Source organism: Pleurodeles waltl, chromosome 3_1, assembly GCF_031143425.1.
Source record: "Pleurodeles waltl isolate 20211129_DDA chromosome 3_1, aPleWal1.hap1.20221129, whole genome shotgun sequence".
Classification (NCBI taxonomy): domain Eukaryota; kingdom Metazoa; phylum Chordata; class Amphibia; order Caudata; family Salamandridae; genus Pleurodeles; species Pleurodeles waltl.
This window is the reverse complement of record NC_090440.1, coordinates 195,414,373-195,430,598: the sequence shown is the minus strand read 5'-3', so window position 1 is coordinate 195,430,598 and position 16,226 is coordinate 195,414,373. Positions and strand designations below refer to the sequence as shown.

General features: G+C 45.5%; 1 protein-coding gene across 2 annotated transcripts in view; it reads left to right on the top strand.

Moving 5' to 3' along the window:
* SNUPN (snurportin 1) overlaps window positions 1–12,461 on the top strand; it is a 124,211-nt gene extending 111,750 nt beyond the window's left edge. The window contains exon 9 of one of the 2 annotated variants that reach the window (XM_069222173.1): window positions 11,557–12,461. In XM_069222173.1, coding sequence (XP_069078274.1) covers window positions 11,557–11,886 — 330 coding nt within the window. In that variant the 3' untranslated portion in view covers window positions 11,887–12,461. The remainder of the gene's footprint in view (window positions 1–11,556) is intronic. The other variant, XM_069222174.1, reaches the window with a different exon arrangement.
* The last annotated feature ends 3,765 nt before the right edge of the window (window positions 12,462–16,226 follow it).

Sequence of the window (16,226 nt, the reverse complement as noted above, 5' to 3'; positions counted from 1 at the left end):
GACGTGGGTACCCCCCTCGGCAGGGATCCACAAACAGCATACTTGAGGTCTTCGTGACTCATTTATAAACATTGCATGCACCCCCACCTCCTTGCTCTGCTTTGGAGCAACCCAAATACCTGGTGGTTATTGAGATGAAGGTTATTGCAGGGGAGAAAAGGGTTGCTTTGGATGCCCCTCCAACTGGCGAAAAGATAACGGCAGCCAGTAGGGCACTGAAGACAGCAAAGGCCCTTGATGGAGATGGTTTGTCAGCGGAGCTCTACCAATGGCGGGTGGGTACTGTATCTGAGAAACTCATTGAAATCAGCACCGAAGCATATACAAAGAGGTGTTCCCAGCCTCTATGAGGGAAGCCATCATAGTTATGCTGCCCAAGCCGGATAGGGACACTGCGGAGGTTACTTCCTATTGGCCCCTCTCTATGCTAAATTTAGATGAAAAGATTTTGAGTAAGCTACTGGCGACTCGGCTACTGCCATACATGTCCCGCCTTATACACGAAGACCAGTGTGGCTTTATTCCAGGGTGGAACATCCTCTGAAACTTAAAACGACTCTCTCTGACATTGCATGTATTGGAGGCAGAGAGGGATCCTATGCGCTGGCCCTCCTCGATATTGAACAAAGCATTTGACTCCCTCTGGTGGGACTACCTATGGGGAGAGCTACTCTGCCAGATAGACATTGGGGATACTTTCCTGAAATGGATACAGCTACTATAAGCGTAACCAAGGGCAAGAGTAAGAGTGGGAGATTTTGGGGTTACAAATGTTTGTTCTACCTCACGGGACTAGGCAGGGCTGACCCATGTCTCCTTCATTGTGTGCGATCGCAGTGAAGCCACTGGCTTGTAGACTAAGGGACACAATGCAGGACTGGAGAGTACCAATGGGGAGGAACACTCACGTGGTCTCCCTGTACGCTGACAACGCTTTACTCTACTTGCGTCCCCATTATGTTGGCTGTCTTCACTGAGTTTTGGGAGATATCTGGGAGTTCAGTTAATCGCACCAAATCAAAGTTGTTTCCAATGAAAGGCCTGATCGGAATACCTATGGAGGCCCTTCCACAAACTGCACTGTTGTGGGAGACTGGGACCGTCAGATACTTGGGGATTAGATTAACACATGGTAGAGCAGGGTTTGGGGCAGCTAATTCGGGTCGAGCGGTGGAAAGATTGAAACCGTCCATCAAATTTTTTAATATCTTGAGAGTGTATAGTGAAAATAATTAAACTAGCTCAGTGCCTATACATTTTTTAAGGCACTCTGTACAAGATCCCTAGAATAGTGTTTCAGGAGCTCAACATTATTCACTGAGCTACTATGGGCTTCAGGGAGGAAAAGAGTGAGCCTATACACCCCTCTTGCGCATGTGGGATAGGGGCAGCCTTGAACTTTCTAATCTCAAATGATATTGTCTTGCGGCTCAACTACGAAATACTTAAGGAAATACATTTCTCTCAGAGTTACTGATGATGGGAGCCGGAGTTCCGACCACAGTGCCAGTTGTAGTGGGACTTGTGTGCAGATCCTGGAAGAGGGCAATTAGGATAGTATTGCAGAAGGCCCCTGTTGCCTTTGGTCGGAAAGTGCCCTTGTTGGCATGGTTACTCCCCCAGACCCCCCCCCCCCCCCTCCCCCCCCCCCCCCCCCCCCCCCCCCCACACACACACACTTTTTGCCTGATATTGATCCCAACCTGACTGAGAGTGTGATGGGATCCTGCTAACTGGGCCCCAGCACCAATGTTCTTTCCCAACAACTGTGCCATTGTTTCCACAATTGGTTCACCTTGCCACACAGTTAAGTCCCTTGTTAAAAGGTACCCATGGTACCAAGTGCCCTGTGGCCAGGGAAGGACCCCAAGGGCTGCAGCATGTAGTATGCAACCCTGGGGGACCCCTCACTAAGCACATCCACACTGCCATTGCAGCTTGTGTGTGCTGGTGGGGAGAAAAAGGCAAAGTCGACATGGCACCCATCTCTGTGCCATGTCCACAAACCACCGCCTGTGGTATAGGTAAGTCACCCCTCTAGCAGGCCTTACAGCCCTAAGGCAAGGTGCACTATACCACAGATGAGAGCATAGCTGAATGAGCAATATGCCCCTACAGTGTCTAAGTCCATTCTTAGACATTGTAAATGCAGTGTGGCCATATCGAGTATATGATCTGTGAGTTTGTCATTACGAACTCCACCCTTCCATAATGGCCTCACTGAATACTGGGAAGTTTGGTATCAAACATCTCAGCACAATAAACCCACACTTATGCCAGTGTTGGATTTATAGAACAGTGCACCCAGAGGGCATCTTAGATATGCCCCCTGTATTTTATCCAATCCTTTAGTGCAGGACTGACTGGTCTGTGCCAGCCTGCCACTAAGAGATACTTTGTGCTCTTGGTGGCCAGAAACAAAGCCTGCACTGGGTGGGAGTGCTTCACACCTCCCCCCTGTATGAACTGTAACACCTGGTGGTGAGCCTCAAAGGTTCAGGCCTCTTGTTACAGCTAAAGTTGCCCCAAGTGGGAAGGGTATGCCCAGACGTGGGTCCCTTGCTCACTGTGCCACTGGATTCAAGCTAGCCTGGCTGATGAAGGGTGAAACCCTGAAACCGGTCCCAGGATGCTTGTTTCCGGTCCATTGAGGACCTGGCTTGGCAGTTCGGGCTGGACTGTTCCCATGAGGAACAGGGTCAAGACTGATTTGCATATGGCTGGGTCCAAACTGGGGTGGCATGGTGAGCAAAAGAACGATGGATTAAACCCATATCTGTGACTGGGGGTGAGTGCTTGCATTGTTCAGCACTCCGTCCATCATCCTTTTGTGTTGCTCTTTTTACAGTGCCCCTGGGCAATCCAGATAGTGGAGATGGCCACCCCCCCTGACAAAGCCCCACTTTTTGGCAGCAAGTTTGGCAGGAAACTTAGGAAAAGCAAGGAGGAGTGACCACCACAGATGGGACCACCCCTAAGGTGTCCAGAGCGGAGGTTACCCCCTCCTTGCAAAATTCTCCATCTTAGTTTGGAGGACAGGGACCAATAGGGTTAGGTTTGTGTCCCCCTCTCCAAAGGGAGTGGACACAGGAAGGGTGTAGTCACCCTCGGGGTCAGTAGCCATTGGCTACTGCCCTCTGACCCCTGTAACGCCCCTAAATCCAGGGTTTAAGGGCTCCCCTGAACCTAGCTCATCAGATTTCTGGTGACCTCACAAGAAGAAAGGAGGACTGCTAAGCTAAACCCCCCCCCCCCCCCGAGAAAAAGACGCAAACTAACTTGGCCCCAGCCCTACCGGCCTGTCGCCAGCTTCAAAAGCCCTGCAAAAGAAAGCAATGCATCCTGCAGGTCCATCGACCTCTGAAAAACCTACACATGACTGCCTGCATCACAGAGGACCAAGAACTCCTGTGGACAGTGGCCCTGTCCAAAAATCTCCCAACTCTATCTGGACATAAGAGAGAGACCCCATAGGGTTCCCATGGATGTTATCTTAACCCTTACAAAGATTGCACCTACCAACAACTACTTTTTATTCAAGGGGTATTTCGATCTACAGGTTAAAGGGACTCCAGAAGGGCCTGTCCCTTTACCCAAAAATTACATGGCTGAATAAGTAGTACATTTACCACAAATATCCATTTGCTAAAAGGATATCTTCATGGTATAGGTAAATAGATGATGTCTTCTGTATTTCGTCTGGTAATGCCACTGAACTGCTCAACTTTTCACAATAGTTGAATGACAGATCACCCAACATTAATTTGAACTTGTCTTTTGACAAATAGCTGATCAAATTCACGGATATTCCAGTTACCACAGTCAGTGGGCTACTTGCCACCACATTATACACAAAATCCACTGATATGAACAGCTTATTGTGAAATTATAGCTTTCATCTAAGAAACTTATGCGATAATTTACCGTATGGCCAGTCCATGAGGATCTGCTGCAGCTATCCGGACAAAGGACAACATTTTCTTTACACTGAGAAATTACAAAATTAACTAATTGAAAGTGGTTGCCCCAAAAAGCTTATTAAAAAATGCCCTTAAGAGAGCCTGATTCATTCTTCCGGAGGTGCTACTAGAACGCAGACAAACGAACAAGCAAGAAGCCATTGTGTGTGTGTCACAACCTTCTTTGTGGCTACCAATACATTTAAGGAGATTAGTAATCAAAATTTTTATATTCTTTCCACACTTGAAATACTGATACCCTGTCCCATTTTTGCACTCAAAAAAAGGAAGAACATTGGGGGCCTCCTACTTAGAGCCTATACAGCACCAACATTAGTATACCAAATGTCTGAGAAATGTGTAACCTTCAGCCACTCCAAGGACATCATCGCTGTGGAGATTGTTCCCAATGTGACCAAACTATTAAGGGTTCTGTCTTCCATCATTTGGGAAAGAAAACAATGCACAAGGCATATACAAATTTATGGAATACTTTACCCTACAGTAGATTATGCATTGGCAGAACCAGTCCAGAAGTAATAATGAGGATGCGCCAACACAAATTCCAACTGAGCGATTTTGATGGGTGATCAAGATTTCATCCACCTTTTGAGGAAGACGCTGCTGCCGTAGTGAGTCTCCCTGCTTCCGGCTTCTGATTCCACCCTCGCCCCATTCAAACTGCAGAGCGTCGTATCCGATGAGGAGAAACGCCATGGAAAAAACCTTGTCAGTTGGTGGCCACAGGCCTTGTTGTGCAGTGCGTTGGACCTGGAATTTGGTGGGCAGTCAACGCACAACATCAGTATTAGGCGGCATAGTTTCCTGAAATAGAATGAGGTGAGTGTGGGCTGAAATGGGCATGCCCGATTGATGGGCAGCATTGCTTGGTAACACTGGTGCTTTTTCCCTTCATGTAGGGCCGAGCTATTATAAATAGCCCTCTGCGGCCTGTGGGGTGCCTGCCCTGATTTGCAATTGCCTTGAGACTGCTTTTGGCTTACCACCACCTCATTGCTCCTTTTTAAGCCTCCCTTACTGCTCTTCTGCAAAGAGGTCGGAGAGTGCGGGCGGACCATAGTTAGGACTGGCTGCTTGATATAGATATTTTGCCACAAGATTAGTATAGATCATTAAAGTGCCAGCTTAATGAAAAGGCGCCAGCAAAATTTCTTTAGTCAGTCCGATCTGCCAAATTTCCTGCAGAAAGGAAGAAACATATGATGACCGAGCCAAGGAGTGTCCAGAAGTGGGTTCTAAGGTCTATCAAAGGGGTTAGTTGCTGGCTGCGCTCCACGATTATGAATGGAGCAAAGAAAGGACTTGTTGATCAACTTCTCGGACAACACCTCTATAAGTACCCCAATATCTCGCCCAGTGCCTTGTCCCTGCAAAACGGTGGAATTTGGAGACACACTAGTAAGCGAACAAGGAGCTGGGTCCCCAGGAGATGGGGGTCTGCAAAAGAAGCTCGGAGACATGGAGGTGGGGGCTGGGACTGGGGCACAAGATCTGCAAAGAGTACTACCAGAACAGTGGATGCAGGACATGGAGGGACAAAAAGGGGAGCAAGGTGTGAAGGTGATCAGTGAGGTCAGTCAAATCTGCCAAAGGAGGAAGGTAAAACAAAACGGGGCCCACTCCTGAAAATGTTGCAGGTGAGGGCCCTGAGCCCATTGTTCTAAACGAACTGGAATATTGCTAAGAATGCCAAGATTGAAGATGCTGTTAGTCAGAGACAAGGCTCCGGACACAATTGTGGAGTCATATGAAGCATTTGCCTGTCATGACCAGATCAACGCTGGTTTAGAGGAGCGTGGGAGAGTAGCACTTCTGGCCTACAGACTGAGGTGGCCGGGGCTGCGGTTCCCCAGTGACTGATTTCTGTGCGCTCGGAGCTCTTAATAGAGATCAAAGATGTAAAAACCATGCAGACAAAAATGGCAGATGATTTGAGAGAGCAGCTAGATTCAGTCTTCACACAGTTGGTTGATATCGCTGCTGGCTGAATGACATGGAACAGAGAGGTTCTGATTGTGATGTGGAAAACAGAAATCAGCATCTTGAGAACGAGGTGAAGTGGTTGAAAGAAAAACAGGAGCAGATAGAGAACTATACAGTGCCATCCAGTCTTTGGATCATGGGTATTCTGGAGCATAGCACAGACACTGTTGGGTGCATTAAATTAGTAGAAAAGCTGATTCAGTCTTATGTTATATCAGAGTTTGATCAGGATTTAACAGTCACCCGAGCTCATCGTTTCCCAGCTCACATTGGTGGTCAGGTCAAGTTCCCCCATATTATGGTAGTGAACTTTGCGGATTTCAGAGTCAAAGAAAGGATTTTGGCCAAGGCAATGTAAGACAAAGCCTTTAAGTTGGTGGGGAATTAAGAATTTCAGATATTTTCGGACATGACTGTAGAGTCGGCCCGGAGGCACGAGAAATTGAGGACTTTGATTACTAAGTTTCAGTACTGAGGGTGTGGGGGGGGCAAGCCTTGATAAGTCATTTTTCTAAACTTAAAGGGTGCTTTTGAAATATTTGGCAATGTTCTGGAAGCTACTAAGTTTCTAGAGTCAATGCTTTAATTTCAATGCGGTGAATGGGGGATTTACTTTTCACACATTTAAGGCTATTTTGAGGGGAGGGGCCAGAGGGGAGCGGCTGGAGGTCTCGGCACTGTGTTATGGTGTCAGTATCCCCAAGGAGGAGGGCTGAGGTGCAAGCGGGGTGTGGGTGGAAAGGCGGGCCATCCACAGAAGCATAGGGTTGAAGAGGAATGAAGGGTGGGTGGAGGTTGAGGTCAGAGGGGGGCTCAGCATGCTTGATAAAAAAAGATCCAGTATGGCAAATAGAAGGGATATCTACCAGTATATAGTGTTGAATTTAATACCTTGGGGTGCTTTTGATGGAGTTGTCTGGTGGGCTGATGCTTCCGAAATGGTTGGGCATTAAAATGGATGCTGGGGTGGTAGACTCCATCTTTCAGGATTGGTGTTCTAGCTATCCCTGGGAAGTGTTGTTGGGAGTGTGTTTGGGTCATGCACGTGTGCGCTTTAGTAAAGATATGAGATTATGATGTAAGGTAATAGACAGTCTAGGAAGCACTTTAGAAAGCAGATACACTTTAACTTTTGGCCTGTTGGCGTTTGCACTTTTGCGTACTAGGCAGTTAAGGCACTCAAGTCACTTTATGCACTTTTTATGTTTCATGCTCATTGCTGGGGCATAGAAGGCAGATGTGATGTCTAAGAGCTTTTTCAAGACTCTTTCTTTTAATGCAAGTGGGCTCAACAATAAGAATATATTGTGCGCTATAGAAGCCTGGATTATTGCGGAGAGCCCCTCAGTGGTTTTATTGCAGGTCCCGGTTAGAAAGCTCTCGAAGTTTTCCATGTTAAAGGTTGGGCCGGTTGTAGAGGCTTTTCGTCGGCCCAGGCTACACACCGTGGCACTGCTGTTTTTTGGCTAAGAGATTGGTGGCTGAAGTGCTTAATTTTGCCAGTGATAAATGTGGTCAGTGGTGTTTGATTAATTGCTTGGTGTTTTCTAGACCTCTCACTTTTCTGAGCCTGTATGCCCCAGTGGAGGATAATGCTGGGCCTTTTGAGGAGTTATTTCAGTCGTTATTGCAAGTCCCCGGGGCAATTATTATGGGTAGCGACTTTAACTTTTTGCAGAATCCTAGAATAGATTCCTCAGTAAAAAAAAATTAATGGTGAAAGCTGAAAGTTCGAAAGGTTTTGCAGAACGATCAAAAACCCTTGGTCTTATCAATTCCTGGAGGAAAACCTTTCCAACCAAAACAGAATATACATGCCTATCAGGAAGATACCATAGCTTTTTGCACATTGATTTTACTTTCTAAAACCCTGATCTTTAAGGGTCAAAGGACCCTCCCCAATGGCTCTTCGGATCCTGCAATTGTTGCCCTGAATATTTTTGTGTAGAAAGGTACTCTACGAGTTAGGAGATGGGTTTTTACTAACCAGTATCTACAGGAGGAGGAATGAGTTTGGATATGCAAATAAGAGATGGAGGAATCCTTGATAAGGAATCCTAGGTCTGCACCACCAAGTTTTGTGTGGGATGCATTAAATGTGTATATAAAGGGGCCTTCTGATATCGAAGGATGTGGTAAATACTAGAAATGCTGGAGAACAAAAGCAGACTTTGGAAAAGACGGTTCAGGATATGCAAGATACATTTTTAAGACACCTGTCCGCGTTAAATAGGAAAGAGCTGGAAAAGGCTAAACGGGCATTAAGTAATTTTTATTATACTAAATGTGGTGCATCTAATCAGTCTTATATGCAGAAGGTTTATAAGAAGAGTAATTTCACAGGAAGATGTCTAGTCTGGCAGGCACAAGAACAAGCTGCAATCAATGTGATCTATTGCTTGGAAATGCCAAGTCTCTGGGGTTAAATGTAAGTGGCAGGATAAATTGGGCAAAAGTTTGCTTGAGCAATTTAGGCAGATCTATAGTCTGAATCAAGTGATTGATAAAGACGATTTGAGTAATTTTCTGACAGGACTGAATATTAACCTCTGAGGAAGATGTGAAAAATATAGCCCACACCTTTTCCAAAGAAGAGCTGATTGAGGTGGTGAAAAGCCTCTCAAACTGCAAGGTTTGTGGTCCTGATGGCTTCTCAGTCGAATATTACAAATTGTTTTTAGAAATATTAGGAGAATATCTCCTATTGGTAGTGAATTCTTTGCTGGAGGACGAGCCCATAACAGCCTCATTTTGTATGGGCAATTTGGTTAGTTTAAAAAAAAAAAAAATTTTTAAAGGAGAGAATGGTGAGGACCCGAATTCTTATCGTCCAATCACATTATTAAAAATAGACTAGATGACCAATTTGAAGCTGATAGCTAATGGACTTAATTCTATAGCAGCAAAATTGATCCATCGGGATCAGAGCAGTTTTATAGCTGGACAACAGATAGGTACAAATTCACATTAATTAGCTGAGGTGTTGGATTATTTTGCTGCCAAGAACACCCCAGCCATAGTTCTCCTACTGATGGCAGTGAAGGCATTCGACCTCGTGGTCTGGGAAACACTCTTTTGTATTTTAGCTAAGTTTGGGGTTTCTTCCCAGATCACGAGGTTGATTTATAAGATGTATAAGAATGCTGAAGCCAGGATCATAGTTAATGCCACCGAGCTTGGTAGACTGCAAGTTTGCCGTGGCACCCGGCAGAGATGTCCCCTATTGCCAGTGCTGTTTGCTTTTTTTGATTACGATATGGGACAATAGAAATATCCATCCTCCCATCGCACAGCTGAGGAAGATAAAATTATACACCTTTTACATAATGTTGCTTTTAAATGCGAATTGGTGCTCTCAGGAGAAAGCATTTGAGATCTTTTCGTTATATCATGAACTTTTGGGGTATAAAATCAACAGAAAGAAAAGTGAAGATTTGCTTTGCAGCTGTAACTCGGTTACTTGCTTCAAGACAAAGCCCCCTGTGTAAATGATCAACCAAAGAGATACTTGGGTATCCAATACTCTTCAAAGTTTGAGGATTTATATAATCTTAATTTTGCGCCTTTGCGTTTGAAAGTAAAAGGTTTGTTTGTGCTGTGGAATCCTCTTCCATTAACTATTTTAGGGAGGGTTGCCCTGATTAAAATGACGGTTCTTCGGCTGTTTAATTTTCTTTTTTTTCAACCGTTCTGTGTGTTTTAACAATATAATTTTTTTAAGTGGAGTCTGTTTATATCATTTATCTGGATAAACAAAACCCCTAGATTAGCACTGGGCAATGTATATGAAGGGTTGGAGAAAGGTCGTTTGGCACTCCAGTTTGGACCAGCCATATGCAGATCAGTCTAGACCCTGCTCCCTAGTGAGGGGTGATACCCTGATACTGGTCCCAGGATGCTTGTTTCCATTCCAGGGAGAATCTAACTTGACAGTTCAGGCTGGACTGTTCCCATGGGGAGCTGAGGCCAAGACTGATCTGCAAATGGCTGGGTCCAAACTGGGGTGGCCTAGTGAACAAAAGAGTGATGGATTAAACCCAGATTTGTGACTGGGGGTGAGTGTTTGAAAAGTTTCAGCACTCCATCATCTTTTTGTGTTGATTGTGAATACTCTGCCAGGAAGAAGGACTGTTGAAAGGACTGCCGGACTGCTGCTCTAAAAGTACTATTGACTTGCTACCCTATTGCCTGGGTGAGAAGGACTGGACCTGCATCTCTTGAACCCAGAGCTGCTGTCCTCCTGATCTGAAGACTCAAGGAAATAACAGGCTTCTAACAACCTTGCACCTGCACCTGGGTTCTGCCATAGTGTGAGTCTACCTTGCCAAGTGGTGCCACCCCAGTCCTGGACCCCTGAAATGGGCTTAATGTGCTCTGCCAGCCTCTTTGGATACAGCTGAAACGTCACAAACCCGAGCAGAACAGACACATCGGCTCTGCTGTGTGGGTTTGACCCATCTCAAATACTCGCATTGCCGCCGCAACCTCATCAAAACTACTACTGTGCAACGCATTCTCAGTCCCTCGTCAGCAGCAGCCTTGGTGATTATGCCAGACTCTGCATTGCACCTCCTCGGAAACGACACATCGCCCCAACTGCACTCCGCATCCTTGATTCCAGACTTCATATCGTAAGCTGTCATCAAGGGGATCCTTGATGACACATCAGGCCTTCGCATCGCAGCCTTGCCTCATCTCAGAACTGGTGCATCACTTCTGCTGCGTTATGCATCTTTGACGCAGATCCTCTCATCGCTCCGAAAACCATGATTTAAGGTACTCTGTTTAGTCGGCCTAACTAGATCCGGCAATAGCAGATATCCACAGTTGGTGCTTTGTGCTTTTTGCCGCTATTTTCACTGCAATCTTTAAAAACTGAATATCTCAGCTTCTACTGATTTGGATTTTTGTTGATTTGGTCTTGTTTTGTTTTTTAAAGAAAGGTCTATTTTTCTAACTATGTGTAATTTCTTTTTTATATTATGTTTTTCACAGTATAAATGTTTGAAGTGTTGGACAAATAGTTTAACATTGCCTCTAAGTTAAGCCTGACTGCTCTGTGCCAAGCTACCAGAGGGTTCAGCATAGGTTAATTTAGGGTTGGCTTGTGCCTCACCCTGACAATGATTGTGGTTGCTGCTTGACCAGGGCTCACACCTAAGTCAAGCAACAACCCAGTTTCTTACACTCACGTTCGCCATCCATTCAGCCTCATCATGGTTTGTAAATTGTGTGTGAAGTATACTACATTCTCATGTTGGTTACAGGTGAGTAGCTGTTACTATTGTTTCCTAGCCAATCAGTTCTCAGTCTCTTCATTTTCTGTCAAGTGTTGTTTAGGTTGGGTGTGGGTCAGTCTTTGTTAATGCTCATCTATTCTGCTGTCCTTACTATTCATCATCTGTGGCATTATATATAAGGAAACAGGATGCAGAATATGTGTAACATTTGGGAAAATGTGCTATCTGTAACCAGGTGCGCTCCATTGTAGGTTAGATCCCCCAGTTTCTACAGAAACCTGGAATACTTTTGGGAAAGAAAATGGCATGACATTGTAAAGGGTTCTAACGTGTTCTCTGCTGTCCCTGTCTAGGTGGACGGACTCCTGTTCTACCATAAGATGACCCACTATACTCCTGGGAGCACCCCACTGGTCGGCTGGCTCAAGCCCTACATGGTGTCTGATATCTTGGGGATGACTGTACCCTCTGGACCATTGACTGCAAAACCTGACTACGCGGGGCTCCAAATGCAGCAGATCATTGAACACAAGAAGAGCATAGGCACTGAAGACAGAGGGGACAGTGGAGTGAAGGCAGCAGCTGCCAATGGATGTTATGAACTTGAACACTTGTCTACACCCACTTCGCAAGATGACCCTTTCAAGAACCAGCCTTCAAAAGGTGGCCGGATGGAGAGCTGAAGCATGAGCAATATTGATTGTTTCACTAGTGGAAACTCCGTATAGTGTGGTACTGAAAAACGTCGCCTATTTTCAGTTCCTCAAACCAACAGAAGAAGATTGGTCATGCTGTAGAAAGTTTTGCTGAGTGAAGGAAGTCTCTTTTTGAATGTGCCTGGCTAACAAGGAATTCGGAAAGTGGATAGATCCTTTGCTCTTCTGTTCAGTGAGAAATATATCTTGTTACAAGGCAGTTATGTGAACCCTGTTATGAGAATGTTGGGTAATTCTGAGAAACGGTTGCCTCGCACATCCAGCCTGAGCACTGCACATGTGCGTGTATGGGGGGGGGGGCGTTGTTATTCTTATTTTAGTTTTAACGTCCAATTGTTCATATTTCATAATGGTTTACTGTCATTTAGTGTCTGTGGTATGGAAGAGGGCTCTGCCAGGTCGAACACTCATTTGTAATCTCTGTGTTACTGAGGAAGATCCCTTCTAGAAGAACTTGTCAGATTTGTAAAACTAGTGTGTTGACTGTGCTGTTTCTGACCTGGACCTTTAATGATTGTAAATAAAAGGTAACATTTCTCTAACAGTTTTACGATGCCACTTTTTCACAATCGACCAGATCACGAGCCTCATGAAGAAACCTTTATGAATCCTGAACTATCTTAGTGGAGGCTTTCTTTGACCCTGTTCTAACTTTCTAAAGCCTACCGTATTCCTGGAACACATTTTTTAAAACGATTAGATTAGCATATACCGAACTCCTTTCAGTTGGATTGAGCCCACTAGAGTGTCCAACATGTATTCAATTGAATTAAACCAAGATTTACACGTTATTGTGACCTCCTCAGAGATCAGCCAAGTAGGGAGAGAGGTTACTGGATGAGTAGTGTATGTTTTTATATTGAATAAAATACATAAGGAGGCATGCTCAGTTAAACTGCAGGGCCAGATTTGCCCTGATTGGATGTTGAGCGTGCAAGAATAAGCCACTGTGTATGCCTATTGGAAAACTGCAACAGCAAATATAGAATTTGGTTGCGTTTTGACGTTTTCCCTTTATCAGCTTTTTTTTATTTTTGTTTTACTGGGCATCTTCAAAGAATTTGGATACATTACTATACAGCACAAGACAAGGAGTGCCATTGACATTTAAAACTCACTGGTATTCTTTAAACAAGTATACATTCGTCAAAGTGCACAATGCAAGAGAACTAATCACCTCAAAACACTGTTCCCTGGGTAAAGTTCATCGAAAACACCATTCCTGATTTCGGAGGATATAGAGAGTGATAAAAATACGATTCGTACATGATGAAGCGCTAATAACAGGATGATAAAGTGCATCAACATACATACAGTACTTAGTTATGAAAAAATATTTGAAGTGCATACAATTACTACACACGGAAAATAAAATGCCAGTTCTTTCATATTCTTTCCCCCCCAAAAAAAAAAAAATTAGCTTAAAGTGCTAGTGCTACTGTGAGAGCAGTTGAATAAAACGCCAACCTCCTGCACAATAGGGTACAGATGAATTTGTCAGTGCCTATGATATATACCAAATTTTATCAAATACTGACAACTGAAAGTGCTAGATATGAGGTAGGTCAGTCTATTCCCACGACCTCATTATTTTCTTATAATTTCCAGATAGCTGTGAACCTTGCAACAGTCCTGACTTTAATTGAATGCTCTCATCCTTATAATTTTCTCATACTAGTCCTGCAAAGTTGGGGCATTCAATGTTCTCCAATATTGAAGTATTAAAGAGCATGTAAGGCAGTAGAAATAAAATATTTCCCATTCTTGTTTACTTTGCGACTCTTGTTGGAGAAGCCAAATAACACTAGGTTCGGTGGCATGTGTAGCTGCAGATACACATGCTGTGCATAGTCCGCCGCCTGGTGTTGGGTCGGAGTGTTACAAGTTGTTTTTCTTCTAAGAAGTCTTTTCGAGTCACGAGACCGAGGGACTCCTCCTACTTTGGTTCCATTGCGCATGGGCGTCGACTCCATGTTAGATTGTTTTTTTTCCGCCATCGGGTTCGGACGTGTTCCTTTTTGCTCCGTGTTTCGGGTCGGAAAGTTAGTCAGAATCAACAGAAAATTCGTCGGTATTGTTTCATTCGGTATCGGGTTAGATTAGAATCGACACCGAATCTTGAAGAGCTCCGGTAGCCCTTCGGGGTAATTTCGATCCCCCGTCGGGGCCTGGTCGGCCCGACCGCGTGCAACATCGAGACTGATGGAACGGACCCCGTTCCGATTCTGTCCTAAATGCCACAGTAAATATCCCTATACAGACCAACATTTGGTCTGTAACTTGTGCCTGTCACCCAAGCACAAAGAAGAGACGTGTGAGGCCTGTCGAGCGTTTCGGTCGAGAAAAACGCTCCGAGACCGAAGAGCCAGAAGGTTGCAGATGGCGTCCACGCCGACAGGACAACAACGGTTCGAGGAAGAGGGAGAAGAAGAAACATTCTCCATCCACGAATCGGATTCCGAAGAATTTGACGTCGAAGAAACCGTGAGTAAGACGTCGAAACAAGCATCACACAGAAAAACAGACAAAGCCCAGGGGATGCCACTGCCGACAGGCCATGGCTCAACCCATAAAGTAGGTGACCGTCCATCGGCACCGAAAAAGAGCGAGCTGGTGCCGAGATCGTCCGACTCAGGTCGAGACACAGGCACGCAGCAATCTCTGGACCGAGAAAGTGCCGCAGAAAAGGGTCGACACCGAGACAGCGGCACCGAAGCTGCTCGGCACAGAGATAGCGGCACCGAAGATGGTCGACGCCAAGAAGGTACGACACCGAAAAAGAGGAAAATCTCTTCGGAGCCGAAAACAACAAAAGACACGGTTTCGGTGCCAAAATGCCCAGCAACCGAACCGAAAGCCAGTTCCTACTCAGAGGAACAATCACTGTCCTCCCAACTTCAAAAACACAGATTTGAGGAGGAATTACAAACAACAGCTGTAGATCACACGCAAAAGCGGATCTTTATACAAAGTGGTACAGGGAAGATCAGCACCCTTCCCCCAATCAGAAGAAAAAGGAAACTAGATTTCCAACAACAAGAAAAAACACCACAAGCAAAAGTGGTAAAGAAGGTAACTCCACCACCCTCTCCACCACCGGCAACTCATATATCACCGGCACAGACTCCGTCACAATCACCAGCTCATACAACCATGAGCCAAGATGACCAGGACGCATGGGATCTCTATGACGCCCCAGTATCGGACAATAGCCCTGAGTCGTACCCCACTAAGCCCTCACCACCTGAGGACAGTACAGCGTATGCTCAGGTGGTAGCTAGGGCAGCAGAGTTTCATAACGTATCGCTACATTCAGAGCCTATCGAGGATGACTTCCTTTTTAACACCCTGTCCTCCACCCATAGCAATTATCAAAGCCTTCCTATGCTCCCGGGAATGCTAAGGCACGCTAAACAAATCTTTAAGGAGCCAGTTAAAAGCAGAGCAATAACCCCAAGGGTGGAGAAGAAATACAAGGCACCACCCACAGACCCTGCTTTTATTACATCACAACTGACACCAGATTCAGTTGTCGTAGGAGCAGCTCGTAAAAGAGCCAACTCGCACACATCAGGCGACGCACCACCTCCAGACAAGGAGAGCCGAAAGTTTGATGCAGCCGGGAAAAGGGTTGCAGTACAAGCTGCAAATCAGTGGCGCATCGCCAACTCGCAGGCACTCCTAGCGCGATATGACAGAGCCCATTGGGACAAGATGCAGCATCTCATCGAGCACCTCCCCAAAGAATTCCAAAAACGGGCAAAACAAGTGGTTGAAGAGGGACAAAACATATCCAACAACCAAATCCGTTCTTCTATGGATGCAGCAGATACAGCTGCAAGAACTATAAATACTGCTGTAACGATAAGGAGGCACGCATGGCTGCGCACATCCGGCTTCAAACCTGAGATACAACAGGCAGTGCTCAATATGCCGTTCAATCAACAACAATTGTTTGGACCAGAAGTGGACACTGCAATTGAAAAATTAAAGAAAGACACTGACACAACTAAAGCCATGGGCGCACTCTATTCCCCGCAGGGCAGAGGCACATTTGGCACATTTCGCAAAACTACTTTCAGAGGAGGGTTTCGAGGTCAAGCCACACAAGCCAGCACCTCACAAACAACACCGTCTACCTACCAGGGACAGTATCAAAGGGGAGGCTTTCGGGGCCAATACAGAGGGGGCCAATTCCCAAGAAACCGGGGAAAATTTCAAGGGCCCAAAACCCCTCAAAACAAGCAGTGACTCACAAGTCACTCAACCCCTTCACACAACACCAGTGGGGGGGGAGACTAAGCCAG